The sequence below is a fragment of the Cucurbitaria berberidis genome (genome assembly GCF_010015615.1).
Source record: "Cucurbitaria berberidis CBS 394.84 unplaced genomic scaffold K460scaffold_1, whole genome shotgun sequence".
NCBI classification, from domain to species: domain Eukaryota; kingdom Fungi; phylum Ascomycota; class Dothideomycetes; order Pleosporales; family Cucurbitariaceae; genus Cucurbitaria; species Cucurbitaria berberidis.
This window is the reverse complement of record NW_024468935.1, coordinates 4,260,558-4,288,551: the sequence shown is the minus strand read 5'-3', so window position 1 is coordinate 4,288,551 and position 27,994 is coordinate 4,260,558. Positions and strand designations below refer to the sequence as shown.

General features: G+C 48.3%; 14 protein-coding genes across 14 annotated transcripts; 7 read left to right on the top strand and 7 right to left on the bottom strand.

The window, feature by feature from the left end:
• Positions 1-1,653: 1,653 nt before the first annotated feature.
• K460DRAFT_351159 (uncharacterized protein) lies at positions 1,654-2,181 on the top strand (the record flags this gene model as incomplete). Its single annotated transcript, XM_040931558.1, has 1 exon — positions 1,654-2,181. One exon carries the CDS (start codon positions 1,654-1,656, stop codon positions 2,179-2,181), a length of 528 nt encoding a protein of 175 aa, XP_040793766.1.
• Positions 2,182-2,728: 547 nt separating this feature from the next.
• Positions 2,729-3,946, bottom strand: K460DRAFT_361968 (uncharacterized protein). The gene has a single exon (XM_040932552.1). It carries the CDS (start codon positions 3,853-3,855, stop codon positions 3,127-3,129), a length of 729 nt encoding a protein of 242 aa, XP_040793765.1. The 5' UTR covers positions 3,856-3,946; the 3' UTR covers positions 2,729-3,126.
• A 588-nt stretch (positions 3,947-4,534) lies between these two features.
• On the bottom strand, positions 4,535-6,157 carry K460DRAFT_270743 (amidase; the record flags this gene model as incomplete). The annotated part of the gene is made up of 1 exon (XM_040927672.1): positions 4,535-6,157. One exon carries the CDS (start codon positions 6,155-6,157, stop codon positions 4,535-4,537), a length of 1,623 nt encoding a protein of 540 aa, XP_040793764.1.
• A 3,079-nt stretch (positions 6,158-9,236) lies between these two features.
• K460DRAFT_401225 (ATP-dependent RNA helicase MSS116 mitochondrial precursor) lies at positions 9,237-10,973 on the top strand (the record flags this gene model as incomplete). The annotated part of the gene is made up of 2 exons (XM_040936402.1): positions 9,237-9,511; positions 9,599-10,973. The coding sequence occupies 2 exons, from the start codon at positions 9,237-9,239 to the stop codon at positions 10,971-10,973; spliced, it is 1,650 nt and encodes a 549-aa protein (XP_040793763.1).
• A 1,063-nt stretch (positions 10,974-12,036) lies between these two features.
• K460DRAFT_382686 (uncharacterized protein) lies at positions 12,037-13,612 on the top strand (the record flags this gene model as incomplete). The annotated part of the gene is made up of 3 exons (XM_040935418.1): positions 12,037-12,917; positions 12,973-13,115; positions 13,172-13,612. Exons 1-3 carry the CDS (start codon positions 12,215-12,217, stop codon positions 13,610-13,612), a joined length of 1,287 nt encoding a protein of 428 aa, XP_040793762.1. The 5' UTR covers positions 12,037-12,214.
• A 2,202-nt stretch (positions 13,613-15,814) lies between these two features.
• K460DRAFT_401223 (forkhead box protein J2) lies at positions 15,815-18,085 on the top strand (the record flags this gene model as incomplete). Its single annotated transcript, XM_040936401.1, has 1 exon — positions 15,815-18,085. One exon carries the CDS (start codon positions 15,815-15,817, stop codon positions 18,083-18,085), a length of 2,271 nt encoding a protein of 756 aa, XP_040793761.1.
• Positions 18,086-19,065: 980 nt separating this feature from the next.
• On the top strand, positions 19,066-19,218 carry K460DRAFT_239234 (uncharacterized protein; the record flags this gene model as incomplete). Its single annotated transcript, XM_040927303.1, has 1 exon — positions 19,066-19,218. A coding segment is annotated over one exon (153 nt), but the record flags the coding sequence as incomplete, so codon positions are not given.
• K460DRAFT_29556 (bifunctional ornithine acetyltransferase/N-acetylglutamate synthase protein-like protein) lies at positions 19,116-21,143 on the bottom strand. Its single transcript, XM_040929572.1, has 2 exons — positions 21,076-21,143; positions 19,116-20,923 (listed from the first exon to the last, which is right to left on the bottom strand). Exon 2 carries the CDS (start codon positions 20,888-20,890, stop codon positions 19,490-19,492), a length of 1,401 nt encoding a protein of 466 aa, XP_040793759.1. The 5' UTR covers positions 20,891-20,923; positions 21,076-21,143; the 3' UTR covers positions 19,116-19,489.
• K460DRAFT_29555 (uncharacterized protein) lies at positions 21,144-21,735 on the bottom strand. Its single transcript, XM_040929570.1, has one exon. The coding sequence runs from the start codon at positions 21,638-21,640 to the stop codon at positions 21,245-21,247; it is 396 nt and encodes a 131-aa protein (XP_040793758.1). The 5' UTR covers positions 21,641-21,735; the 3' UTR covers positions 21,144-21,244.
• A 454-nt stretch (positions 21,736-22,189) lies between these two features.
• Positions 22,190-22,747, bottom strand: K460DRAFT_242333 (uncharacterized protein; the record flags this gene model as incomplete). The annotated part of the gene is made up of 1 exon (XM_040927325.1): positions 22,190-22,747. A coding segment is annotated over one exon (558 nt), but the record flags the coding sequence as incomplete, so codon positions are not given.
• A 1,466-nt stretch (positions 22,748-24,213) lies between these two features.
• K460DRAFT_401219 (uncharacterized protein) lies at positions 24,214-24,978 on the top strand (the record flags this gene model as incomplete). The annotated part of the gene is made up of 1 exon (XM_040936400.1): positions 24,214-24,978. The coding sequence occupies one exon, from the start codon at positions 24,214-24,216 to the stop codon at positions 24,976-24,978; it is 765 nt and encodes a 254-aa protein (XP_040793756.1).
• Positions 24,979-25,038: 60 nt separating this feature from the next.
• On the bottom strand, positions 25,039-26,034 carry K460DRAFT_412797 (cell cycle control protein cwf14). Its single transcript, XM_040937560.1, has 2 exons — positions 25,607-26,034; positions 25,039-25,557 (listed from the first exon to the last, which is right to left on the bottom strand). Exons 1-2 carry the CDS (start codon positions 25,910-25,912, stop codon positions 25,414-25,416), a joined length of 450 nt encoding a protein of 149 aa, XP_040793755.1. The 5' UTR covers positions 25,913-26,034; the 3' UTR covers positions 25,039-25,413.
• Positions 26,035-26,136: 102 nt separating this feature from the next.
• K460DRAFT_29502 (NADH dehydrogenase, alpha subcomplex, subunit 6) lies at positions 26,137-27,227 on the top strand. Its single transcript, XM_040929530.1, has 5 exons — positions 26,137-26,231; positions 26,289-26,350; positions 26,520-26,666; positions 26,801-26,908; positions 26,982-27,227. Exons 1-5 carry the CDS (start codon positions 26,189-26,191, stop codon positions 26,991-26,993), a joined length of 372 nt encoding a protein of 123 aa, XP_040793754.1. The 5' UTR covers positions 26,137-26,188; the 3' UTR covers positions 26,994-27,227.
• K460DRAFT_328942 (RBP11-like subunits of RNA polymerase) lies at positions 27,160-27,871 on the bottom strand (the record flags this gene model as incomplete). The annotated part of the gene is made up of 4 exons (XM_040930723.1): positions 27,642-27,871; positions 27,496-27,587; positions 27,337-27,413; positions 27,160-27,281 (listed from the first exon to the last, which is right to left on the bottom strand). Exons 1-4 carry the CDS (start codon positions 27,744-27,746, stop codon positions 27,160-27,162), a joined length of 396 nt encoding a protein of 131 aa, XP_040793753.1. The 5' UTR covers positions 27,747-27,871.
• Positions 27,872-27,994: the final 123 nt, after the last annotated feature.

Here is a 27,994-nt window from a genome sequence, read left to right as displayed (position 1 = left end):
TTTAGAAGCTTTTGATGTTGCTATACTCAAGTTTGCTGAATATTACTTCCTATGAGATTGAAAGTCACACTGTTCCCGTTCGGAAAAAACCAAGTCCAAGAGGTCGAACGCCCAATAAGAATTAGTGTTGGAGTTTATAGCAAATGAATACTTATCAATAGGACTCACGCATGACATCTTGGAGGTATACACCGTCTTCATCCTGACCTTCTTGAACAGATCTGATGGGACATTGTTGAGCACTTGACCTGGTAGTCACCAAGGTTCACGACTGTTGTTACATTACGTTAAGCTAGTATGGCCTACTGAATCTGTCAATATTCTGATATGAATTCGATGAAGAGCAGACTTTGAATCCTAGGTCTCACTAAATAGAGTGCAACCACAGATCATGTTTGTCTGAGGCTAGCCGACTTAATCCGAAAGGCATACTATGGGCCCGCATCGACCAGATTTCAAAAACTACCAGTATTTCGCTTATCCTACTGTACAAATCCTCCCCTGTTCCAGAGTGGGATAGCAAATCTCTATTCCCTTCTCAACGGCTATGTGCGGAGGACTCCGCCCCTTTCAGGACATTTTCGGCAACGAGGACAGGTAAAGATGATAGAACCTCTATATTTGTCTCTTTTAACTTCGCGCATAAAAACCAGAAAGTGGAAATGGATCGCACAATTTCTAACCTTTTTAAACCTCCGACAGTCTCAAGCCACTAAGCGAAGGGCCATACGCACGCCTAGTCACTGTAGTTGGCCATTATATTGTCAAGATCCTAGCTTACTAAAAAAGCTAGGTTTGAGTATTAGACAGTCTGCCTAGGCAGTAGCCTTTATAGATATGCAAAGATTGCCTAGGAGCTATATTAGAAGGAAATTTGCTCAAATAATTTATCCTCCAAGGAACTTTGGAAATCCTGAGGTCTCTAGCAAAGTACATGTATTACTAAAACAATGCGGCGTATACTCTTGTCATGTTCCTAACACTCGCTTCTTGAATACTGGGAGATAGAATCAAGAGCGCAAGTGTGCAGGTGAGATTATTTCAAGGATTGGACTATTAACCTCGGCATAATAAACATTTGACGGTTAAGCCTGTAATTTGAATAAATCGCCGGTACTTTTATAACAGTCATTAAGTTATATTTAGGCATTTAATGCAATGGTTTGCGGGTTAGAGGTGTCCCTTGGTGCTCGAGTCTCGAGTGAAAAGATCTTAAAGTCCGGCAAATGATCTCGCTTAAGCAACAAAACCTTCCGAGGTGTGGGGAAAACAATTAGTCCCGACCCTTGATTGTTTCAACAACCGCATGCGGTAGCCAAGCCAATATAGCATAAACAACAGTCCGAACATATTTAGGAAGGTGTTGTACTGGCCAACCTGTTGATTGGATGGAATGAAAAAAGGCCGTCTTGCCAGTCAGGGATTAGATATTCACTTCTACCGGGTGATAAGTTCTGTATTGAGGTAATCACAAAGGGGCGTGGGAAAGAGATATACGGACCTTAATCGTGAAACAGGGCAGGGGGATTTGTATAAGATGTCGTCCAGTATGCAGCCCAGCTTTATGATTAAGTATCGATCAAGGATCCTACCTCATCTGTTTCGTCAACGTCATTTACTTCCCTGGAACGATCGACTATAGTCCCATAGGCCATGCACTTCTCGCTCCTCTTCATCATCGCGGCCTATGCCTGCACAGCTTCAGCAGCCATAACATGGACCCTCCAAAAAGCCTCAAACCCGACCGCCGACCAGAAGGATGCATACGCTAAAATCGAAGCCGCAATGACCAAAGCCGTCGCACGCTACCACAAATATTCCAACCCGAACAAAACTATCCGCGTCTCCTACGCTCCTGGCGTCCCCACTGCCGAGGCCTCTTATAACGGCGATCTACGCTTTGGCTCGAACCGATCATACATGTCGGAGAGGACCGCTATGCACGAGATCAGTCATACGCTTGGTGTAGGGCAGACGGCGGCGTTTGATAGGAAATGTAAAGCTGGAGATTGGAAGACGGCGCTGCCGTTGCTGAAGAGCTGGGATGGAGCGAATGCGAAGATTAATTGCGGTGGAAGTCACTTCTGGCCCTATGGGCTGAATTATGACAATGAGTGGAGCGAGACGAATGCGAATCGTCATGTCCAGATTGTGCAGGCTATGGTTGCGGATGGAATGTAAGAGCTGCTAGAACCAGATCAGGATTCATAATGAAATCGATGAATTGTCTTAATGATATGCTTCGATGAAGGTTATAATCGTCTTGGACATTAATCATATTCTCGCCGTGGCTCTGATCATCAGACATCGGTGACTACCAACATAACACCTATACAAATGCACCGTGTCTCTCACCTAGAACAATGAGCTGGGCCTTCAAGGGCTGCCGCATTCAAAACCCGAGGCATGGAAAGACTGCCGCTGAGGGAGAGAGTTCTGACATGCGTCAGGTCCAATCGCTTTGAACAGACTACATATAAGCGTGGAAAGTTGCACGGTGCAGGATACTACCATGATGATGCTAAACTAACAGATAATTCCTTTGAGACGAGTCACATTAGGCCATGAATTAGGAAATCTGCGGCATGCCTTTCACCCATATCACACCTCGCACCTCTAGAGGAAGAGTCAGCGACTAGAAGTTTACCGCGCAAATGACGCGATACGAGCTCTAATATTAATTATGAAGTTCGTTTAGATCTGTAGGCGAAATATATCAGTTGAACGTCGCTTCTTCGAAGTCAAAGAATCTATTGACAGATTTCTCTAATAGGCCAATGTGATACAACGAGCTGAAGTGTAAAGTCCATGAAGAACCCCCTCTACCCTCAACCTCTCACGCTTACGTTTACGGGTGTCTTCACTCGAAAGTCAACGTTCAAGCCCGCAGTTGACCATAGCCTTCTTCCTCAGATGGGCAAAAATAAGGTTCGCTGGTAGGCGAAGACTTGGCTATCTGGCTTCCCAGTTTCAAATGTTTGTGAACATTGATACTCAATAAATAATGAGATTGTATTTCCTCAATCAATAATCTTACGACTAACCTCAGTCTTCGGTTATCTCTATCGGCGCGCACTATCTCGTTGTTTTGCGCCAGCCATCATTCAATTCCACGCATCCCCTTCCTCAAAGATCACAGCAATCGAAATCGCAGTCGTCGTCGTCAAACGAGTTACTCATTTGATCCGTAAATCGTCGATAGTTTGCGCGACTTTTCGTGATCCGCGCCATCTCAGTTGCTGCCGCTTTATCAGCTTCCGCGGTGCTCATGCCGCCTGGTCCCTTCGCGTATTCGTACACATGGAACAGTGCGAATTTCTTTGACTGGGTCTTCGAACGGTGGGAGACGATAGAGTTTGCTCCAACGGCCTCCAACTCAGCGCGCGTCGTTTTCCAGGTCTTTTTAAGAAAGCGTTCGGACATGTATATGTGGTAGGACCCATTGTCCTGTCTGAATCTTGATGGTGCTGAGGAGATGGGCGGTAGGGACCAGCTGTGGCTTGTTTCGCTGCCACTTTCCTTCTCCCATTGATCGAGGGCTTTTCGAATTATGTGTGTGTCTGGTAGAGCATCATAGTGCTTACTGCGCATCCAGGGCAGGTAGTCCGGCTTGATGAGGTGAACTTCTGCTAGCGTTTTGCCCCGGAAGTATCCCGAGCAAATAATGTAGTGGTGAAACGGGTCGCTGCGCGCAAGCTCCAAACTGGGTGATGCATGCAGTCCTGCAGCGTTTAAGCTTTCCGAGTCAGGGTCAAAGCTGTTAGACTTGTGGTTTGTTGGCTGTCTATTAGGCGAGGCACCGTATGGATGGCTACGATAACCTTTAGAAAACCCTTTCTGAGGACGATAAGACATAGCGGTGAGTATTATCAGGGTTTGTGAAGAAGATGGTCTCGAGTACGGTATAAGGATGTGGAGAAGGGGAGACACGTAGATGAAATCAGCGGCAGATAGCGGAAACGGGGTGGAAACTTTCTTTTGCTTAGTTGACGAGGAAACGAAAGCGATCGTCGAATAGGAATGCCTCCACCAGGTTTATAAGCCATCTTTGAGCTTTTTGGGAAAAGCACGAATTCCATCATACATTCTTTCTCTGTGTCCTTTATCGAGCCATATAACCATCTAGAATGTTAAAAAAATCAAAATCTCGAATCTATTCACGCTGACAATGGCTGAGCGTTGGAGGGTCAAGGCGTGGCAGACTCGCTTAGAATTCGTTACCAATCGATAATCACGACAGCAATAGGCGCTATCTTTCCTCGACTTGCGAAAACGCCGCCTTCGCCTACGCGCTACTGCACTCGATTACACTTGGCCTTGAAGCCCCTCACCCTTCCCACACCACCTTCAATGTAAAGAGCCGGACACAAAGAAGGCGCAGGACATCCTCAAAATTAGGTATCTTAACGCCAGTGATTGCAACTCTAAAGCAACCCAGTACGACCAGCTTGCTATACGCGTCACTAAAGCCTTTCTTTCGCTTGACACGCTTACTACGGTGTGAAGAAGTGAAGACGGAAGAGAGGCTGCTAATTTAATTATACTCGAATGGCAACCCGACTTTTGCTTTAACATGTTCTAGTATGGCCAATATCTTCTCGTCTTCGAAGCGCCTGCCAACGAGCTGCAGCCCAACAGGTGCGCCGTGAAACTCTTCTGGGTCCCACAGCTTCCGATTGTCGTCATCCTGCCCGCTCAGAGTTTCCTCATTATCATGCCACATATCTCTCTCTTTGTCGGCGCAACACACTGGAAAGACTACTCCAGGATAATCAAGTAGGTTCCACTGGCTTGTGTAGTTCCAATACTTTGCAGTATCGTGCTTTGGGGCCACACCTGGCCCGACTGGGCAGAGCAGAGCATCGATTCCATACTTGTTCCAGTGTAATGAGTATTCCTTGCGGTACGCCTCGCGTTCTTCCAGCCAGTATGCTAGCTCACCAACTGAGAGCTTCTTAACACAAGGGTTTTCCTTAAGGATCCATTTCGACAAGGGCAGCCATGGCTCGCCGGATTTGTTGATGTCTTCCGAGTCTGCCTCACCTCCATCGGGGTAGTAAAGTGAGGCTAGAATTGCCCATGCTTCGTCGTGAAGGTAAGGTAAGAAGTCAATAACCTCAACTTCATGTTCTCGCAGTTTGTCTGTGAACATCTGCAACGCACGAGTAACTGGTGGATGCGGTCGCACGATCTCATCATGCCATAAGACGCCGATTTTTAGAGGCCGGTCTTGTGGTATATTGTAGGTTCTCCAAGGCATGGGAATCAGCGCCGGCTCTGTCAGCCAGGGTTCTGAGTCAATAATCGACTTCATGAAAACCTTCAACCCCTCCAGAGAAGTCGAGAGCGGACCCAAGACGGTCTCAACTGTATCTGCGCCCGCCATCATGTAGCCCCATCCATCACTGGGTAGTCGGAAGGCAGTTGGCTTCAAACCGTATATACCACAGTTCGCAGCGGGGCTGCGGATGGAACCACCAACGTCTGAGCCAATTCCGAGACAGGAACCACGAAGCGCAATGATAGCGCCCTCACCTCCTGAGCTCCCCCCAGAGGCGAGATTTCTGTTGTGGGGGTTTGTCGTTACACCATACAGATTCGAATCAGTTTCCAAATGCATCATTGTTTGAGGGACCGTAGTTCGGCAGTGGAAGACAGCACCTGCATCTCGCAGCACCTGAAGAATGTGCGCGTCCTCTTTGGCGATCGTGTCCCAATGTGAGATATACCCGGTCGTACACCGCAAACCTTGGAATCCAATGTGCTCTTTGACACTTATTGGGAGGCCATGAAGTGGCCCTATTGGATGTTTGTGTTCTTGCAAGTAGGCATCCAGTTCCTTTGCTCGTTCCAGAGCCATAGTGGGCAGAAGCTCGGTGATGCAATTGGTGAGGCCTTGAGACACGGCAGCTTGCTGCAGATACGCACGGGAAACCTCGACGGCTGATAATTGACCGGTTGCTATAGAAGCAAGCAGTTTTTCAGGAAGCAGGCTTGTGATTGAGGTGACATGCTGGCCGAGAAGCTGGTCTGGGACACCTAGGACCTTCTTAGGTAGATCTGATGGCACAGAAGGGGCCAAAGGAGAAAGCTGGGAAATGGTTGTGTCTCGATAGTCCCGGGCTTCTTTGGAAATGTCCCTCCATGACTTCTTCATCGACTCTGCCTCTGTGATGATTTAGCCTGGCACGCGTAGATAGGACGAGTCGGGATGCACGAGCTAGGAGGGCAGAATCGTCAGAATGAGGCTATCAAATATCTGCTGCTATATAGTAGTACCGTGAGGGCACATCAAAGTCAAGCCACGAACTCAAACGATCCAAGGTGGCTGAACGAGTGTGTTATCTTATGAATCAGACGCCTTGCGCACGGACCTACTACTAATTACATAATAATTAAATAGTTATATAATCTTATATACGCAAAGCGTCTAAAAAAAACTAATATAAATTTTAGTAGTATTTAGTTAAAAAATTATAATTTTTAAGCTTTTTTACTATTTTATATATTAATACTACTACTATATATATTGTTTAAAATAATTATATAAAGCTATTAGTTTTTATATAAATTACTACTTATATATATATTTAACCTATTTTTTAATAAAAAGGCAATATATTAAAATATAAGGCATAAAAAATATTAAAAATTTTTACTTTTTAAGCCTGTACTTTGTACCTAAAAAAAAAAGTATATATAATATATTATACAGGCGAGTTAGTTGCCCGGTTAAGTTAGTTATAATGCTAAAACTTTACTAAAATTAGTACTATGCACAACAGTATAGCACTATAAAAAACTATAATAGTAAATTATAATAAGCTAATTTATTTAAAAATTATTTTTATTTTTTATTTGTATATTTGCGTATTATACCTAGTTTTACTATAGTATTTATAGCGCCTTTAAAAAGGCTTACCTGCTTTAATATATACTTGCTTTTTTATTTTTTTTTTATTACTACGCGCTTTAAACTCCTTTAGAATTATTAATTAAAAACTATTTTTTACTATAAAAGTTTTTTTTTTTTATATTTTTTTTTTTTATATAATTTTTATTATGTAGCAGCTTTATTAGCTGCTTAAAATTTAGTAATTTTTTTCTGCGCTAATACAAGCTTGTGCGCGACTATAGCTACACTTTTTAAAAAATTTTTAAAAGTTTTAACTATTAAAATAAAAAAACTATTTAAGTACCTTTAAATTTTTATTTTAACTAGCATTAATTAAAATCTAAATTTTAAAGTATTACTTAGTGTTTTTAACTTCTAAAGACTATTTTTAATAGTAAGTAGTAGTAAAGTACATAACTAAATATTAAATTTTAATATTATAGCTTTAGAGTTAAAAAAAACTAGACTAGCGCTTTTAAAGCTACTTAAAATATTGCTTTTTATAATAGTAGCATTAAAAGCTAGTTTAAAGTACAGTAAAAACTTAATTTTAATAATATAATTAATGCTATTATATATTAGCTTTTTAGCTTAGCACTTATACGCCTTTTTTAAAAGCGCAAAATAACTTATATTAAATAGCTATAGTAAGTGCGACAAATGCAGGGGCATATAAAAAGTAATAATTTTTTATTTTTTATAGTATTACTAGAATTAGACTAATACATAGCTTTTATAACTATTAATAATAAGTAAACAATAAGTATTAATAACTTTTCTTTTAGTATACTTATTAAAGTGCTTTAACTACTTAAAAGTAAGCTTATTTATTATTTAGCTATTCTTAAAAACTGTAATAACTTAATTATAAAGTAGGCTATTTTTTTTATACTAGGCTAAAAAATAGTTCTTGCTTATAAAAATAATAAAAAGTAAAATAGCTTACTTTATTATATTAATACTTTAAATTACTGTTACTTACTTTTAATTACCCTGCTGCACTATTTTTAGCTGTCTTTAATAGTTAGCACTTAAAACAATAGTTTTATATAATATCTAGCTTATTATAAAGCCTATTTTATTAAAGTTATATATATTTTTATTTTAAATACTATACTTAGCTTTTATATTTTTTATAAGTTAGAACTAGCTTTATATAAGCTTAGGATTTTTATATAAAGCTTTTTAATAATTATACTTTTAAAAAATTTTAATACTAAGCTATAGATATTATTTAATAAATGTGCTAGCCTAGTTCTTGCTAATAAGTAGTTACTTATATTTAGTTAGCAAAGTATTAGCTATATTATTTACAGCAGCTAGTTAAGGCGGAAATTTTTAGTTTTTAAAATAGAATATATACTAAGTAATTACTTTTTTTTTTGTTAAAAAGAGCCTTATTTTATTAAGCCTAGTATTATATTATAAAGGCTTTTTTTTTAGTTAATTACTAAGTATTATTTAAAAAACGCTATAGATCTGCGCAGCTTTTTATTAGGAAAAATTTGTATTATATTTTAAAGCCTAAACTATAAACTATATTTAATTTTTTTTTTAAAAAAATTGTATATTATTATATTAAAGCATCGCGTTTAATAGTAAAAGACTACTAATTTTAGTAGGGTCTTAGCATTGTAACTAACTTAACTAGGCAACTAACTTGCCTGTGTAATACGTTATAACTAACTTAACCGGGCAACTAACTTGCCTGTATAATATATTATTTTAAATAATATAATTATATAAAATTTTATATATAAAATAATTTAAATTTATATTAAATTTTATCTTTTAGTTATTATTAAAATATTTGCTAATAAATAAGAGCAAAAATATATTTTTTAATTAAATACTACTAAAGCTTAAACTAGTTTTTTTTAAATGCTTTATAAATAATAGATTTTTAGCCTGCGTTACGTAATTAACTGTATTATGTAATCTGGCCCGTGCGCAGAGCGTCTGATTAATGAGATAACGAGTGTGGAGGGTGAAATATTGCTGAGTCAGCCCGCATATGGAAACGCCAAGCTGGTCGACGTCACCCCCGGCCTGGAGTTTTTTTTCTGCCGGGTCGCCGCCCCAAACAATTGTGAGCGAGATAGTTCCTGCATTTTCTTCTCACAAAACACCCTGATCTCTTTACTTTCTTCTTGATCTTCTGGTGGAGGCTTTCTGTGTATGTACCTTGTTGTGCAAAAGAATGAAATCAGTTTCACGTTCTCTTACACTGCGCTCATTCGCTCAATCTAGCCTTCCATCACGCCTGTCTCTTTCAACTAATACAATACTCAGCCGCCCCGCAACACCTTACCTCACCTTCAACTACAGACAACTCTCAACTATGCCACCCCCACCGAAGCGCAAGTGGCCCCGGCCGAAAGGCGGCGACCGCTCCAACGGCGCACCTGCCCCCAGCACCGTATCCGCACCTCGCTCGGCCATCGCGCAACAACCAAAACGGCCGAAAGTGGACGACGCACCAAAGCCTGTAGAGATCGTCGATGTGCGACAGATGTACAGCACGACGGCTGGCGATGCGGCGCCGAAGCCGTTCTCAGTCTTGCAGAACAAACTACACAAAGGACTGCTTGACGGCTTGGACAAGATGGGATTCGAGTAAGCACACCTCACAATGCCCGCACGAAGGCATTATGCTTCTAATGCGACAATAACTATTCATGCACACTGGCTAACTCCTTCTAGGTACATGTCTCCTGTTCAGCAAAAAGTACTCACCGAGCTCCCGTCATCCTCTTCCGATTGTGTTGTGCAGGCGAAAACTGGCACCGGCAAGACGGTTGCCTTCCTGCTTCCTGCTATCCAAAACCTTCTTGCTGGAAATGCGCCTCCAAGGGGCAAGGTCGGTATCCTCGTCATCTGCCCCACGCGTGAGCTGGCGCTTCAGATTGCAAAAGAATGCAACGGCGTCACCGCATGTCTGCCACAGAAGATGGAGTGCCACACTGCGTTTGGCGGTACCTCCCGTGCCTCGAACCTGAAGGCTTTCATCAACGGCAATCCTACCATCCTTGTCGCGACTCCTGGCCGCCTCGATGACATACTGGGCGAAGAACAAGTCCGTGAAAGGTTCTCCCATCTCAAGACTGTGGTTCTCGACGAAGCCGACCAAATGCTTGACGCTGGATTCGCGCCTGCAATCAAGAAGATCCTAAGGCGCATTCCACCGAAGAGTGACGGTTGGCAGGGAATGTGCTTCTCTGCTACCCTTCCTAAGGAGGTCCTCGACGTAGCCAAGATCGTGCTGTTCCCAGGCTACATGCACCTAACGACAGTCGATCCTAACGAGGTGCCGACGCACGAGCGTGTCCCGCAGTTCTTCTTCTCCGTTCCCACGGTCGGCCAAACCTTTGCTGCTCTTTCAGCTTTGATCGAGGAAGAATACAATCAAAACCCCACTGATTTCAAAGCCATTGTATTTGGTACGACGGCGAACGGTGTCGGGCTACTGTATGATTTGTATAAGCACGCCTTGCCCCAGTTCAGGATGTTCGAACTTCACAGCCGCATGTCCCAGCCTGCTCGAACACGTACCACCACGGATTTCAAAGAGGCGGCAAGCGGGATTCTTTTCGCTTCCGACGTTGTGGGGCGTGGCATGGACTTTCCGAATGTAGGCCTAGTGATCCAACTAGGTCTTCCTTCAAGCACTGAGCAGTACATCCACCGCGTGGGTCGCACTGCTCGTGCTGGAAAGGATGGGCGAGCTGTTCTTGTGCTCTTCGGCCAAGAGTCATTTTTCCCAAGGACCAACAGGACGTTGCCCATCCAACCGTATCCAGTGGATATGATAGCGCGACTACCCAAGCATGAGGCACAAATCGATAGAGCCTTCGTCAATGTTGAAGAGGTGGCTAAATCCAAAGCCTACCAAGCCTTCCTGGGATACAACAAGACTTTCCTCAAGAAGCTGCAGCTATCAACAGCGGATCTGGTTCGGTTAGCGAATGAGTATGCAAGGACTATGGGTTGCCCAGAGCCGCCAATGCTTGAGAAGTCGACTGTTGGCAAGATGGGCTTGAAAGGCGTGCCTGGTCTTAGAATTGGATCGCGCAGGTAACCAGCGATCAGCCAGTTCTTCTGTCGATCCCCTGACAATCCATTTATCTGACGTACGTCAGTCTCGGTTGTCGCTCAGCTTTGTCGCTGAGGGGTTGAGAGTTTTGACATCGAATGACCCGCGAGGTTATGCTTTTTTGGCAAGTATCAGTTTGGTGCCGAGGTCTTTCAAAAGCAGGCCATTTGACCAGCCATATTTCCTTCACTCTTTCGCTTCCAGAATCTGTCTATCTTTTCTCGGCGTTTCGCGCATAGACAGGTCATCATTATAGAATGCGGCTGAGCGCCGTGCATGGTGGTGTTACATTGAAGAGTGGATCCATTTTGTATGGTGAAGCAAGGGATCAATAATAGCGGCAAGCATCCGGTAACCGAATATAGACGCAAACTGGATACACCGGTTATTCGGCTCTTCACGAAAATTCTAGCTCAGAGCAAACTTTCCCCAAAATTTGAACATCAAATAAGCTGTCCAAACTTCGTACATGCTGTTCCCATACATACTTTTTATTCTTAGCGAAACGTCGCATCTGATGAACTTTCGAGCCGTTTCTGCCAGATAGCTGACGCATTCTAGCCGACTTCCGTGCGCCCTGCATTGCCGTTAAGAAGGAGTTTTGTGCAACCATCGCCTATCATGTACGAAGCAGCAGTAACTGGATTGAGGCTCGGTGCGACAAAATCTTCCCACTCACCCACCTGATTGCCCGAGATTCAGATCGGTTCACGTATACTACCCACTCCCTAGTGATTACAAGGCCTCTTTCTGTCTGATTCTCATCTGCACTTCCGCAGCCTTGGTATTGGAAGCGTAAGGTGAGTCGTCTACGGTACACCCGGGAATCAAGGGGACATTGATATGCTTTGAATAGCTCTTGTATCATCTCTTCATCTTAGTATTGGGGCAGAGACATGGATTGAGGCGTCATCAACGTCAACACGCTGTCACGAGGCGGTCTTGATATGCTGCGTTCTAACGCCATGAGGGCTTCTGCCTCTTGTTTCGGCCACCAGATACCGGAAGACGTGGCTTGCGGTGTTTGTCTTGTTACATTCAGCTCTGTACTGCCCAGAGAACCTTGAGCCTTCATCTTAGTCTCCCTTAAAGCTTCGTGGACAACGCCACCGCTATGAGGGTATATAATCCTCTGTCTGCGAGGTTCAAGTGCTTTATCAAGCAACTCACATTCGCTACTATCTGCACCTTTTTGCTAGTTCACTGTTCTCGGTCAATCGTTAAACATGTTTGTTTCTATATTCCTCGCTGCACTTGCAGCTGTCTCAGCCGTTACGGCTCAAGATGTCACTTCTTCAGCAACTCGCTGCACCACCCGCTTCGGCTACTATGCTCTGCCTACTGGAACCGCTGGAACCGAGGCAGTCCCGACCTGGTTCAGATATACGACAACAACCAACTTCTTCCGTATCACTTATACTACGCGCGACACAGTGACTGCTACTCCTTCAGCGACCACCTTCACGGATGTTCTCACAACAACTGAGACCTTCTCGACCACGTCAACCTCGACCCCAGCCGCGACTACGGTCCCTACTCCTGCCGGCTTCATTCCCCTCCTTGCTGTAGATGTGGCCAGAGCGACCCCGATTGCACGCATCAAGCGCCATGGACTTGAAGGCCGCAACTCGCAGACGCTTCAGCTGCTCAAGCGCCAGACTGCTGCTAATCATACTGGCGGCTTCTCCGTTGACCGAGACGGTCACACTTCCAGCTTGGATCGCAAATTCGTACAGCGTGTGGATTGCCGTGTCGCGGTCACTGTGAACAGCACTACTACTACCATCGTTACTGGTCTTCCCGAGACAGTGTTCGTGGCTCAAGCGACTGCCACGGCGCTTACTACGAGCACTGTAAGCACAACCACGACGATTACGGCGGTCTTGCCTAGGTCGACAGTGTATCAAGCTTGTCTGGGAAACAATATTGGTGAGTATACCATTACCGTTGCAGAGAGATGGAATGCAGAAACTAACACACGCAGTCGACCACATCACCGACTTCAACGGAAACACGCTTATTTTCGATCGCGTCATCTACCGCCCAACTCAAGGATTCCCCATCGAGAACGAGCTCGTGGTCAACACCACGTCTTCCACCAACTGCTGCATTGCTTGCCAGACCACTGTAAGCTACCCTTTCCTCTCCCCCAGTCGTGAGAGCACATGTTGACTTGATAACAGCCCTTCTGCGCGGGCTCTTTCTTTGTCCCTAGCGAGCAAGAATGCCATCTTCGCCTTACACAACCTCCGGCTGCCAGCATCCCCGCCCTGCCCGCTCCTTCTACCTACCCATCTGGCGGACTCTACGGTTATGGATACGGATCTAACGCCACTTATCCAACGGCATACGCCACAGGTTCTGGAATGATGCGACCGACAGGCGCTTCATCTGGCGTCCCCTTCCCCGTTGCTACCGGCGGTGGCGTTGCTCCAGTGGGTAACGGAACCTGCGCCATTGGCAGCTTGAGCTTGTATCTGGGCACGATCCAGGGCCAAGAGGACTTCCCGATTGAGTTTGCGTTGGCATTTTCCAACGGACCGTGTGGCCGGTTGAGCGTTTGGCCTATTCCCGTCACGGAACTAGATGACAGCATTGAGGATAGGAGAGTCAGGAGGATTTAAATCTGTTGTGAATTAGCAGTGGGGTTGATGGCAAGGTTGGTGTATTGAGCAACGTGAGGCAAGGTGTGGTGGTAGAGCTTCTGTCGAGAGCGTGGTGGAAACGGTATTATACAGAGAGAGAGAGGGAGCGGCATGATTGGTTGTTTGTTTGTCCATGTCACTCGTTTACTATTCTGGACATTTGATTGTATTTTACTTTCACGTTCTAGACTGCGCCTTTGTGGCTTCGTGCTGATCCTGGCTTTTTTTTACTTCTCTAGTTAATACAAGCGCCCGTGGTTGAGAAAGTTTTTGACATTACTCCATGATTGCGTCTTAGTCCGTTGCAATCTTAGTTGTGAGCTAGTTCTTCTTTGAGCAAAGAGGAGTAACTGTCTCTCCGCGTTGTATGAAGAATGTGTGGACCATCTTGATAGAGATGGTCGTAGGGAGTGCGGCGATGGCACACCATGAACAGGATGTCTCGTGTACTGAACACACCCCGACTCGACGTCCAATTCCCGAGGCGTGCTGTTGAGCCGGGACGGTTTGTTATGGTGCGATAGCGTCCGATGATCTCCCTGATCAGAGGCCCCACATAGTATCATCACGGACGGAGACTTTCAGATCGCGATCTTGAAGGTTTCGCTAAGGCTATTATTAATCGTTGTAAACGGCATCTGAGCCGTTGCTGCCCTCCGAGCATGACAGCCATGACTAGCTGGGCTGAAGACGCTCTGGTGTTTTCTAATAAAGCGACCTCTGAGGGATATGTGCTTATCTGTCGTGGTACAGATCAGAGCCCAGTGGGGTAGGCTAACACGGAAATGTGGTAGCGAAGCTGCCCCTCGCATGCACACCGGTAAATGGGCCGCTAACGCAGCAAAAGGTACCGGTGTGTACGGGGCCAGCGGTGTTGCACGGTTTCGTGCGATGGGCATGAGATTGGCAGCTGTCAGGCCATGTTGGAAGCCTTTTGTGCTGAGGGATGTATAACTACCGTGCTGCGAGTACCGCCGCATGGAAATGAGCGGCCGTAGGGAGCTCGGTCTTGCATGGGTTTCATTTCCATGGCTTCGCTGGCAGAGCTGAGGGCCGCAGCTAGCATGATGCGCATGGGTTTCATCCGCCCCATGGTTCGGCCCAACCTGCACCACTCGATGATGGGCTTATGCAGCCGTTGTCGCTCCATGCAGCGCCATCCGATGAGCAGACTGGCTCGCGTCGACAGAGGCTCCCGTTTCACGTTTCGCGTTGTACAGGCGCTTCCACCGTTTCTCTCTGCGCTGGTGTTGTTGCTTTTCTTCCCTTCCCTTTGCAACGGCCGGGCGATTCTGCTCGCAACGGGAAGGGGGGGCGCTCGACTGGGCGTCAATTGACACGCGCCTCATAGCGCTCACAGAGTGCGAACAGCTGGCTAGTCTCGCTGGCGGCACGAGGGTGTTCCTGGAGGTGAGGAGAGAATGACGCGCGATCGATCCGTGTGGGCGTCGACGCGTCGGACGCCCTGGTGATTGGCTCCTGCCCCTTGCACCGGTCGCTCCTTCCTTGCGTTTGCAGCCAGCCCGCCAAGGCAGGCAGGTGCTGCAGCTGGATTCCCAGTTGCCCTCTCTCCTCTCTCTCTCTCTCTCTCTCTCGTGCTGCCTCCCATGCCCATGCCCCAAGCCCATGCCCATGCCCGCGCCCTCGCTCGCCCTTTGACTCCTCCTCTCCTCTTCTTGGTCATGCTCCCCTTTGCCCTTTGCCTTTGCCTCTGCCTTTGTACCCGCTCTCTGCACGATTAACGAAACATTTACCTTCTATTCTGGCCAACACGACCAACCCTAGCGTCTCATTCCGCTGCTGCTGATCAGCCATCCGCCTGTCGTCACAGGTTGCTTTAGCGCCTGTAAGCGAGCTGCCCCGTCGCCTCACATCCACCCGCCTAGGTAAGAGGGCAGCCCACACCCTCGAGTACCTCCTTTCTCACGCCCCCAACGCAGATTCACACGAGACAGGATAGGCAGTCTACGCCCGTCGACAATTGACTGCGCACACCCTACCATCCTGCCCACTCTACGCTTGGTTACCTACCCTCACCGCAATTCCCATCAACACCGCACTTTCCGACCGTGCCCCATAGCTTCAACGGATCCGTTTTGACAGACTTTACGCGATTTCACGCGTCAAAGCGTCTGGAGAGGCCATCCAAGGCCGTTATAGACCTTGCTGGTCGCGCTCGCCATGGCTGCAGCGCGTCGACAGCCCTCTGTGCAGATTTTTCAGGACCCTGTACTACCTCACGATCACCACGAAGTCAACGCATACGACCCACGATACCTAGACAGCTTCGTATCCATTACCGACGTGTCAAACGACTCCCACACGCTCCTTGCACCACCAGAAGACTCCACCAGCGAGCTTTCACCACGCAAGACCCGACACATCTCCAGCTCACCCCCGCCCAGCGCCCTTGCTGAGAAGGGCCTCAACGCCGTTTCACTACCGCCACCAAAGGAGCAGAATTTCTCCACTGACGCACTCACAAAGAAGGCACAACTGCCCATCCCAGAGCAAGCGCAAGCAATGGCGGGTGAAGCACAGTACTGGACTAGCTTTCCGTCCCAGACGGATAAAGAGAACGCGTGTTCCTACTCGGAACCCGTATTATCCGCCCTATCCGCTGCAGAACCGCCGACAAAGCAAGAATCCAAGCGCCTGTTCGCAGACACCGCACCTCTACGCGATCGCAGTAAGAAGCAGAAGGTCAAAGAAGTTGTCAAGGTTGAGGAGGTGGACGGGCCCCTGCCGCATCCAGAGCAGATGCCCAGTGTCGAGGACGATGGAAACAAGCCCACCTACAGCTACGCAATGCTCATTGGCATGGCCATCCTGCGGGCGCCAAGCCGTCGGTTGACTCTGGCACAGATATACAAGTGGATCTCCGACACCTTTGTCTTCTACCGTAACTCTCAGGAGACGGGCTGGCAAAACAGCATTCGTCACAATCTCAGTCTGAGCAAGTCGTTCTCTAAGCAAGAGCGCCCCAAGGACGATCCTGGAAAAGGCCACTACTGGGTCATTAACCCTGGATTCGAGAAGCAGTATCACAAAATCAAGCCCGTTCGCCGGCCTGCCAACCCTGATGGCTTCCTCCCAGCATATCCTGGCGAGCTGCCACGGTCGACCACATCCATGTCTGCTAGCTTCCCACCAATGAGCTCGACCAAGGGTTTTGACTCGAGTAAATTTCCTGAAGAGGCGGAGCTACCATCCTCAGATGCTACCATTCCATGCTCAGACCCCACCGCCCATGACGGACACGACCCCCTTAGCATGCCTCCACCACGCCAGATGCCCTCCTCACCACCGCCAGTTGATATCCATTCGTCACCACCACCACCCGTCTCACGCCCGCGCTCGGCTCGTGAAGATACGCCACCGCGTGCTCCACGCTTCCCCACCAACAGTCGGTCCGGAGGGCGAAAGCGCAAGTTCAATGGTCTTGGTGATAGTGGCTACTATTCGTCCATCGAGTCGTCTGCGATCAAGGGCAACCCACTTGGCCCACTACTCACTTCGGAAGCAGATGTTGATCGCCCCAACCTCAAGCGTGGACGTGCTGAAGAGGAAATCGCTCGCATCCGTGGTTCCTCTTATGACTCTCCTTCAAAGACTAGACCCTACATGAAGCAGCCTAGCAATGCTCATCTCATCTCTTCGCCATTTCGCCGGGCTGACAAGACGGATGGTCCTCTTACTCCAGCCATTGTGTTCAAGCGCCCTGCTCTTCCACCGGCTTCTGCATCCCCGAACACCAATTTGCGAAATCACCGAAACAAGATGCGAGAGCTTGTTGGGGGCTCGCCAGATAAGAGCTTGGCCATGTGGGTCGACACGTCCTTCCTTGACAACAAGACCTGGAGCCCGGCGGTGTCGATCCCGAACGAGGAGAGTGTCAATCTTGTCGGACAAGGCTTCGAGAGCACCTTTGACATCTTTGGCGACTTCAATTACAATGAGAGCCCAATCAAGCGCAGCGCTAGTAAGCGTCCACGACTGGAGCGCGCTGCCACCACGAGCGGCATACTCGCTGATATCACTGGTTCAAAGGGCAAGATGACCAACTCGCCCACTCCCAACTGGAAGCTGTCGTCCTCGTTCCTCAACATACCTAACCTATCGCCAGCCAAGAACTTTTCGCCGCTCAAGGCCCCCATGTTGAAGCCTCCTACTTCGAATCCAGTCTTGGAATTCGCTCTTCCAAATGCCAACAAGGAGAATGGACATTCCGGCCTGACTCCTCCGAAGTCACTCAGCGCTTCTACCACCCAGCAGCAGCAGGATGATGAGGACATCTTTCACCTTCTTCACAGCGATGAGTCGGAGCCCGGCATTGATCTGCTGCAAGGTTTCGAAAAGATCGGAGCTAGGACGTCTGCTGTTGCCCCTAACGGATCACCGCAGAAGGTGTCACGGCCGGGCATGACTCGCAGCTCTACTGTTCGGTTCTGAATTCGCTCGATGGCCAAAACGCCCATGATTCTAGACGATAACGGGCTCTTGATCCTATACCATATTTTCGCCTGCCACCTTCTGGACCTTTTGCTTGGTATTGTAAATACCTCGATCCGTCCTATTCTCGATACCCCTCATGTTATATCGACAACCTTCACCATTCTCAACAACCCCTTATATCTTTGAGATCCGAGCACTACTTCATCTACTTCTCTTTGGACTATCCTTTGGATACCCCGATCTTACGATGTCACGATAAACGATACCCACGACAGCGATGGCTAGCCCTTCTACCTATAGCGTTTGATACATACCCTTCTTAATGGCGGGCAAGGCATTGAAGGGCTGCGTGGGCGTACATATAGCGTTTGCCACTGTGTCTACCACGGCGTTTTCATCTTTTTGTTTCTTTGGGTTGCGGTACACGCGGTAATGATATAGTTTATTCAGATTGTGTTGACTGGTGGTTGCAATCGGGCGCGATGAGCGGCAAAGTCATTGCTAAATGGCCTGATGAGGATGTAGACGTGAACATGCCTGAATGCCGTTGACGGTCGTTTTTGTCTAGCGAAATGAGAATGTTTCTTGACTGTCCATAGAACACGTGCACCCATATACATCGCGTTGATTGTGCTATTCTTTCCTTCCTTCATAGGTGATACGCCGGCGCCTCTTTGTGAGTCTAGACGATGCCAGGCATTCTTCTCCTCTGGCCTAGTGAGGGTGCTGTTGGTAGTTCTTATGTTAATGCCTAGGTTGTGGGCGAATATAACAGTCGCTTTATTCCAAAGAGGAGAGCAGAACGGGAAATGGCATGTTATTTGACAAGGTACAAGTTTGTTAGGGAAGTTGGGTGGATCTTGAACCTGAAGAGAATGGTCCTCTACGAAGACAGCCAGTCATAGAGAAGAATAACTGCGACCAAAGAGACCAGTCCCAGCAGAGAAGCAGAGGATACAGCTACTACGTCAGTTACTCATGAGAAGAAAGGGCCCAAAAAAAATTCAAAAACATACAACAGCAGGGATTCGCCAGTGGTCACCCACCTGACTACTAATCCGCCGGTTAAAGGCTTATCGTGTGGAGAGCGGACGGGATCCAGAGTGTTCCTTTGCCTGTGGTCGTATGTGTCTGTTCTTGCGGCTGGAGTGGGTTATATCGTGGTGGTGGTGGGTCAGTTGGAATATAAGTCGGTATGGGGTCAGTTGGTGTCAAGTACTGTCAGTTCTAATGTTGTAACCCCATTGTCCATGTTCGCAGGATGAGTCTGAGTGTAAACAGACAGAAATGCATAAACCTCTCTGCATGGGATTCAAAGGTAATGTGCATTGTAAAAATTCCCAAAGTTTGTAACTTATTTCACAGGAATCCTTCGCGTCCTATGTTGAACACTTTCCACTCTCATGTCCTGTAATCCCCATTGATAGTAACATACTCGTGTGAGAAGTCACACGTCCAAAACACTGCCTCCTCCTCATACCCCTTATTCTCACTCAGCCTCACATTGATCTCCAGGTCCTCCGCCTCCAAGATTTTGGCCGCGCGCTCTTCATCGACCTGCTCAGGCTCTCCCCGAACCAACAACTTCAACTCCTCGCTTCCGTCCGTGGGGATAAAGCTGACACTCGTCTCCTCTGGAATGACTGAGTCGACGCCCTCGGCGTAGCCAGTGGCGCACAGGATACGGCCCCAATTTGCGTCTTTGCCGTACAGTGCAGTCTTTACGAGTGGAGAACGCGCAATGGTTGATGCGACACGGTGTGCGTCTTTGTAGGATGCGGCGTTGGTGACGCGGATGGTGACGAATTTTGTTGCGCCTTCACCGTCGCGGACAACGAGTTTGGCCAAGTCGATTGCAAATTCTGTGAGTGTTTCCTGGAAGGCTTGGAAGTCGGGCGTAGTCGTTGAGACAACAGGTTGACCGCCTGCGGCACCGTTGGCGAGGATGGCTAGGGTGTCGTTGGTCGATGTGTCGCCGTCTATAGAGATGCTGTTGAAAGACTTTGAGGTCGCGGATATAAGGGCTTGTCGCAGTGGGTAAGCAGCAATGGGCGCATCCGTGCAGATTATACCTAGGAGCGTCGCCATGTTGGGATGTATCATGCCTGCTCCCTTCGTCATGCCGGCGAGGTGGTATTCCACCTGAGTACTCGGGAGAGTAAATGTCTTCGAAATCAGCTTAGGGAAGGTGTCTGTTGTGCAGATGGCTCGTGCGGTTCCTAGCCAATGCTCATGTGTGTTTCCAAGGTTGTAGTATGCCGTCGGTATCTTGGAGGTGATCTTCTCAATCGGTAACCGCTGGCCGATGACACCGGTGCTCATCACAATGCTTCGGCTTCCTTTCAGATCATCCTCGCCGTTGCTGTCCTCTATGAAACACTTGTCTGTCTCTTTTCCCATCGAGATGGCGTCCTCAATCCCGCCACGTCCTGTCACCGCGTTGGCGCATCCCGAATTGACAATGACAGCTCTGATACCATCGCCCTTCCTCTTCTTCAGCATGTCCCTGCTGACAGTAACAGGTGCTGCCTGAAACTTGTTTGTGGTGAACACAGCTGCGCCTGAACATGGTGTGTCCGACGCAATCAAAGCAAGATCATCAAAGCGTGTGTTCGAGGCTTTGACACCAACGTGTGCACTTCCAGCCTTGAAGCCGATCGGATAGGTGCCAGAAGTAGGCACGTACTTCTTTTTGGCTGGGGGAATAGTTGCTTCACCAGGCGCAGCGTATGATCGGATTTGCGAGGCAAAGATGCGGTTCGTACGAGCGAGAAAGCGCGGGTTGGGGCGTGTGAGCGACATATTCGCTAGGGGGAAGCCGGTAATTCGATTGCACTGGATAGGCTCGTTAGATGTGGTCAAGTAGAGTTGCAGGATGCGCAAGCTCGTTGTGACAGTGCGAAGTGATTGTGGAGCATGCGCCTTTGACACTTGACACAAGAGGCCAATTGCAGCATGCACTACTCATCAAGAGGAGGGGAACGTACCTCTACGCTTTAAAACTATTCACAGCGTCTGACCCAATCAATTGACGTCCTGCGCCCTATATGACTGTTCAGGAAGCCCGTCAAATTGTCGAAGGATGCAGCTCTCCACCGCCGTTATCGCTCCCGGCGATACGAAACAGTACGCGAGCTAAACCCTAGCCGCCCCGGCCTAGATCAGCAGCGCACCCAACGTCGAGCCCACGAGATAGCAGAGTAGAACCGTGTATCTAGTGATCACAATCTTATCTGGGCGTGCGATATAGGGCGCGGTGAAGAATAGGCCAACGCTGGTCGGAAGGCTTGCGGGAATTGAGATGCGCAGGCCGCGAGCGAGTTGGCGCAAGACAGCGTTGTAGTAAGTCGTGGAAGGCGCAAGAGATGAGCCGTCGATGCTGTAGAGGACGAAAAACTGGAAAGCCGTGAGGAGGAGACTCAAGAGTAGGAAGACATGTTCAATGACGGCGCGATGGTCGATCTGTGTCTTGCTGTTGGTCTTGGTCTTGGCCTCTAGCCCAGATTCTGCGATGGGAAGCAACGAAGTTTTCTCAGACATGGAGGGAGTCATGATTGGAAATGTTAGCTAGCTGAAGATTTACAGACGAGCAGACGAGGATGCGGATGCGATTCTATTATGTGCATGCCTCGCCTCCTTACGCGCTCCTGAGATACATTTCTCAATGACGGGCCAATACTCTGGGCACAGGCCTTGAAACACTGGGCTGTTGAGCAAAACAAAAGGCCAATGTTCGATGACGTCGGTAATTTTATCTGCGTCTTGGCTTCTACACGCATGGTAGAGATCGCCGGGTTCGTATAATCACTAGATAGTTGCACAGACCATAGTAGCGTTGGAGATATTCCTGCTGTAGTCCACTCATCTATTCTAGGCCCTTCTACCGAGGTGGTTGAGGATATTAATGCGCGATAAAGTATATATGTATGAAACTGTTATATACTACTCCCTTACGTAGCCCCTGCCCACAATCTATACGACGTCTTCGGACTTCATAGAGCCTCGAAGCGTGAAAATTCTCCTAATGATCTGTCAGTAGACCCCCAGTCCTGGGATCCTTCCCGCACTTGCGACCCCGCGTTTGCCCTGCTTCATAGCAAGCCACCCCTCATCTGGCATTGTACCGTCCGGGAACCACACATGCTTCCCCTTCAGCTCCTTCACATCTATATCCTCCAACCATTCTACGTTGACCCTCTTGTTCTTGTTGAGCACATGCTCGTTCGGAAACTGTATAGCGAAGAGCTGAAGGCTATCCATCAGGATTCCAATATTCCGCAATTGGCGATATATCTCATATCTGGTTCTGGTACGATCATTCGAACCGGCGTGCATAACAATTCGTCTGATCTGCGACATGCACGTCGTCAACGGCGGCGGGAGGCAGAAAGACGGGTTCAGGTAACGCATGTCCGCTCTGTATCTCTCGAGTGTCTTGTCAATATGGATATACCACGTGTTCTCCCCATATAGGACCGCAAGACCTTCATGGCACACCCTTTTACTCGCTTGCAAAATCGTGGGATGAATCCTCTTGCCTGGGACAGTGATGTCAGGCCAAAAGGGTCGGTCATGGACCAGTTGAAGCGGGATAGTAGTGAGGAGGAGTTCGCGATATATCGTGTTCCTCAGCTCCGCAGGTAGAGAGAGCAAAGGAAAAGTGCCTTGCGTAATAGGCAAGTCAGGATCAATGCCTCGATGTAACTCACGCCATTCCGAAGGGGTACAATATTTGTATACGGTGGTTGGCGAACTATGCTCAGGAGGTCCGCGTGGGGCTTTTGGCTTGAAGTCACACTGCTCCAAGGCTTCTACGTTGAGCATGTTGGATCTAGCCAGATGACTGGGAAGTCTTGATCGATGCGATGCCGCCTCGTCCGCCATCCTTTGAGATTTCGCTAAGAGAAAGCGAGCGATCGAATTAACGTGTCACCCAAGGAAGTGGGCCAAACGATGCGATGCGTCAAAAAGGAGCTTTTGGTCTTGATGTTCCTTACGTGTCCTCCACGCTTTGAGGTTCAGGCGTCCAGTCACCATCAGAAAAGGTCTAATGACTGCGATTCTAATGAGTGGATTGTTGACACCTATATCAGGATTCGAAGTGTCAATGCCAGTCACAGAGGTCGTACACTCGAAGAAGGAACCCTCAATTCATACAAAAGCATTCAGGAGAACCTTCCGGCTTGATACCGGAAGGCTGAATGCGCTGACAAATGCAGCGGCGTATCTCGAAAGTGGCAGATCAGTTTTGGTGGTTGTCCTGAATGTCTCAGCCGCCGAAAATGGACAAACAAGTCAAAGGGGGATCCTACCTGCAAGCGTTCCGCAAACAGACGACCTATTCAGTGTATTCACTCGTAGACTGATAGTCGTCGGGATGCAAGGTGACCTCACCCCGCGTTATGGAGGGAGCCTAAAATAGCTTGGGCAGCCAGGCGCTAGCCATCTATACCATCAGGATTAGTCCTCTCGATCGTCGGACATTTACAACGGTATTCCTTCTTAGCACAATGTTGCTTTGATAGATTCTGTCATGAAAGCCTCGATACATCTAAGCAGGCAATGAAATGCCGTGGATTGCGAGCATCTCCGACCACATCGGCAGCTGGGCAACAGGCCTCTCGCAAAAAAAGCACCCTAGTATGCAGTCATTTTCGCAACAAAATAAACTTCAACCTACTATTGGGTCCTAGTGGGTTTTCTTCCCTTGGCGTGAAACAACTTGATCCCGCGTCATGGAGCCAACAACTTTTGTTCGTTCTCTCGTTGCAGACCTATGCTAACACGCGTTCACGATAACGGGGCCTGCAAAATGTCCGATACCTTTTTTGCGTTTCACCAATTTGACGGGGGCCAACCGGAGTCCGCATACCGATCAAGATAGGTGTGTGATGGTATGCTAATTGCTACAAAGCAAGTAGGCGGTGTTCATTGTTTATACAAAGGGTACCCTGACCTTTGTTTCAAGTCTGCGTTCAAAGGAGCTGAAAGGGACACAACATTGTTCTCTCTATTGATACGATCGGGCATTTCTAGTCGTTGGCCCGTACTTAGGAGTCCGTCGATGAACGGGAATGTGAATAAAGCACCTCGTTACCACCTGTTGCAAGCCACAACCACCAAGCATGAGTCCAGTCTCGTATTCAGTCCACGCAGCAGAGCGCGCTGTCACCACGCCGTCGCCCGTATCAACAGCGAACATCTATATTGGTGCAACTGAGTCACCTTCACCTTCCTCAGTCCTCAAAATGGATCCTTCGGTACCACCTGCGATGGTATCGCCCGCCGTCGTGTCAGAAGCCCCTTCAGGTCCGATAAAGCACGGCATAACATTCGGGACAAAGATAGGCCTAGGCATGATACCAGTCATCATCTTTCTATGCGCTACGTGGATGTTCTTCCTCCTCTGGTCGCGAAAACGACGAGTACGCAAGGCCATCAGACCCATGGGCCCGCCACCTGTCCCACAAAAAGACCACTATATGTCTGGCGGCTCTATCGATAGCAGTCGTAGGGGTAGCAAAGTGTTCAACATGGCGGCCTTCAGCACACCAGTCCACAATGGCCGATTTCGCGAAGCCCCAATTGTCGGCGAGAGTAGATTTTACGACCAGCCAGGTGTTAATACTCAGCATGACAAGCACCAAGTCGGCACGACTATCGCAATGCCGGAGGCGGACATGGACTCGCCTGTCGATGGAAAAAGTCCGTTTCGATTGAAGCGTGGTGATACCGTACACACCATGCGAAGAGGTAGCCTTGGGACCGAGATTTCAAGCCTCTGGCCCTCGCCGCCTCCCTCAGCTTGGGTGAAGAAGCAACCATCCCAGGGAGCTTCGTTCTCCACGCCACAGGGAGATAGTGCCAACCGCGGTAACGAGAGAATATAAAGATACGAAAAGGGGAAGGGGACGGTTTGTACAAGCAGATGATGGAACGACTTTTCATATGTTCATCTCAGACCTCACAACTGGGACGGAGTACTGGTATACCCTAGCTTCAATTCTTGTACCTCATCTGTAGACACGTTAACTTATGAATTTCATGACACGACCGAATGACAGACTCTGTACCTTCAGCCTGACCGTGCTATCATCCCAAACCAAAGCTGCGATCGTATCAATTCTACGGCCAGCTATGCTAGGGTAGTAGTCCTGCTGCTGGTGACTGCCCACTATTTCCGCTCTTCAGGCGGAATTGCTGTTCCTGACCCTGTCGCATAGCACAGCTTGGCGAGAAGTCGCCGCAGTTGAAGAGCGCCAATTACGCTCAAACTCAATCGTAAGGTATCTTTCATTGTGCATCGTCTCCCTCCCTTCCTTTGCTCAGTCGCTGGAAGCGCATCCTCTACACCCACAGTTCACACACTGGATGTCTTGATTCTCCTTCATCTTATCCTTTGGAACACGGCAGATACATGTCGACCTGAAGTTCGTCTCCTTCGTCTGGATGCATCGCGTGCAGCACAGCTAGCACAAGTAAGCCATAGTCGCACCGAGCCTCTAAGAGAGCGCTTACCTTCTCATAGCCCTGTTTCTTCCACTTGGCAATCAGCATAGCGTCCGCATACCCGTTTTTGAGCAGGTAGTCGTAAAGCTGCTTGCTGATGGCCTCCTTCTCGTAGTAAAGGTCGTAGATGTATCGCGAGCGCTGGTGGGTGATTTGAAAGATGGGCCACGTCATTTCGTACTTCTTTTTACCCTCATGGGAGGCGTTCTCGGCGTCCTTCATGTTGTTCTGGAACTCGAGGAGTGTGTCTTCGATGTCCTCGAAGCCTTCAGGCGGTGCCTTTTTCGAGGCGCGTGCGGTGCGGACGGGTGGCATAATGTACTATATGGTGTGGTTGCGGAGTTTGGTAGATTGTCGCAAGGGGAGATGTAGGGTAGTTTCGAGAGTAGAATTCCCTCGTCGGGGTTGAAAGGGCTTTCGGATTGTAATTATCGTTGTGTTGCAAGGCAGAAGCTCAGTGATAACTTTACGATTGCGGCGCCCGGGATTGGCACTAGGAAATGTCTTGGCAAGGCAAGAGCACTCCACCCGAGCCGCATCGTCACTGCATGTCAAGCCCGGAGAACGCTTGAAGTCCGCAACACCGACAACATGGTCATCAATCCCACCTACCTCGCTCAGCGCACGCGCTCATGTTAGTCGAGCATACGTACAAACCATTGAACCGTGCGAAGAGCTAATGCGGGAACAGCGATCAGCTGGAACGATGCGAAGAAGAGGGTCATTCACAGCTACCGGGACTGGCTGCGGTCGGTACGTGACTCCTGGCTTTCCTGATTTGTTACTTCGACCCAGCGAAGAAAGAAGATGTCTGTACCGAGGCGAGGAAGTCGACAGCAAGATGTATACGGGGCGGAGAAGCGGAACAAACGAACAACAGCGGAAGCAACGCCAGAACAAGTGCTGACTTGTATACCCACAGGCTCCCGAGATTCAGACCATGTATTCGCTCAATCTTCCGGTCTCAACGCTTCGGACAAAAATGAGACAAGAATTCGAGCGGCATCGATACGTAAATCAACTCAAGACGGTGGATGTTCTGATCTTCAACAGCCACCAAGAATTCCAGGTACGATCCAAGCCCCATACTTCGTCCAATGTCCTGCTACTTCATCTGCGATCTATATGACTACGGGATATACTTGGGGCATGGACCGAAAGGACATAACGAGCGAGGGGCATTTAAACTGACGGAGCAACTAGGAAACTCTAAATTTCTGGAAGCAGCTATCGCACGTTCTCAAGTACTTCCGCGCTGAGGAGGAGCCCAAGGCTAGGCTGCCGAGTAACTTCATTAATGGCTTCTTGGAGGTACGTGACCAGCGCTGGGCTTCGTTCTCTAACCCAGGATCCATTCGTTAAACGATACTAACTGACTACGTAGGGTCGCAACTGACCGTGTCCCAAGTCTGGAGTTTGAGAATAAGCAAATCACAAGAAGCATGTATATAGCTCGAGCCAATACCATTTCCTTTCCCGTGCGCCAATCAGCCATGCTGCCCAGTGAACGCCTGCAATGCACACAGTCGAAACTCGAATCTGCATCTAAAAGGGACTCTCTCCTATTCCTCCATCTTGTTCACGAAGTCATCTCTTGCGACCTTGAATTTCTCCTCGACGACATCACACATAGCCATAAGGTCTTCGAGCCCCTTGTCAAGCACTGTATACACACTAACACCGTCTACATGAATCGTCAGATGAACGAGTTTGACTTCCACGAAAAGCTGCACACTTACCGTAGGTCTGAATGCGCAAGTTCATCTTGGCTTCGGAAGGATGCGGGATAGAGTAGCCGCAGAACTCAACATCAGGACTAAGCAGAAAGGTCAGCCTCCCCTTGATTTGCTCAAATATAGGCAAGAGTAGAACAGGTAGAACTAAGAATTAACACTCACTTCTTCATGATTACGTATCTGAGCGCATTGCCGAGCGTGTGATCCTCGCCATCAAATTGGAAGGATGCAGCGCTCTCTGTCGCGCCGGATAGCTAGATCTTGTTAGTCACTTCGAAGCTTTCTCGTCGGGCCTCAAAGTAACGTACGACCCGTATCCTGTCGCGATCCACCGCCGGGTCGATCTCCTCATCTGTCGCAGATGTTGGGTCTAGAATTTGGACTTGCGCCTGCTCTGGCGTTGCACCTGGCATTTTGAAAAACTGTTCCTTGCTCTTTCTGCTTTTTCGGCGCTATTGGCTGTGGATGACTGGTTGATCAGAGTGTTGATTTGGTGTTGGATATGGCTCACATAGGCGTGACTTTGCGATATCAAAATTTTTGGGCGGCAGGCTTTCGTTCGGCGAGTCGGTGGTTGGCCGCCTTTCTAGCCCTACGACCCCTGTCACTGGCGTGGGACGTGGGGAAGTCTCCGATTACGCCGTCATTGAACTTTTTGTGC

What these genes read in the sequence shown, in the direction of transcription:
- K460DRAFT_361968 (XM_040932552.1), bottom strand. Translation starts at nt 3,855, where the DNA reads ATGTCTTATCGTCCTCAGAAAGGGTTTTCTAAAGGTTATCGTAGCCAT.
- K460DRAFT_29556 (XM_040929572.1), bottom strand. Translation starts at nt 20,890, where the DNA reads ATGTCGCTCACACGCCCCAACCCGCGCTTTCTCGCTCGTACGAACCGC.
- K460DRAFT_29555 (XM_040929570.1), bottom strand. Translation starts at nt 21,640, where the DNA reads ATGACTCCCTCCATGTCTGAGAAAACTTCGTTGCTTCCCATCGCAGAA.
- K460DRAFT_412797 (XM_040937560.1), bottom strand. Translation starts at nt 25,912, where the DNA reads ATGCCACCCGTCCGCACCGCACGCGCCTCGAAAAAGGCACCGCCTGAA. An exon ending in AGAAACAGGGCTATGAGAAG is followed by an intron (nt 25,558 to 25,606) that starts GTAAGCGCTCTC and finishes TACTTGTGCTAG; the next exon opens with CTGTGCTGCACGCGATGCAT.
- K460DRAFT_29502 (XM_040929530.1), top strand. Translation starts at nt 26,189, where the DNA reads ATGGTCATCAATCCCACCTACCTCGCTCAGCGCACGCGCTCAT. An exon ending in ACCGGGACTGGCTGCGGTCG is followed by an intron (nt 26,351 to 26,519) that starts GTACGTGACTCC and finishes GTATACCCACAG; the next exon opens with GCTCCCGAGATTCAGACCAT. An exon ending in ACAGCCACCAAGAATTCCAG is followed by an intron (nt 26,667 to 26,800) that starts GTACGATCCAAG and finishes CGGAGCAACTAG; the next exon opens with GAAACTCTAAATTTCTGGAA.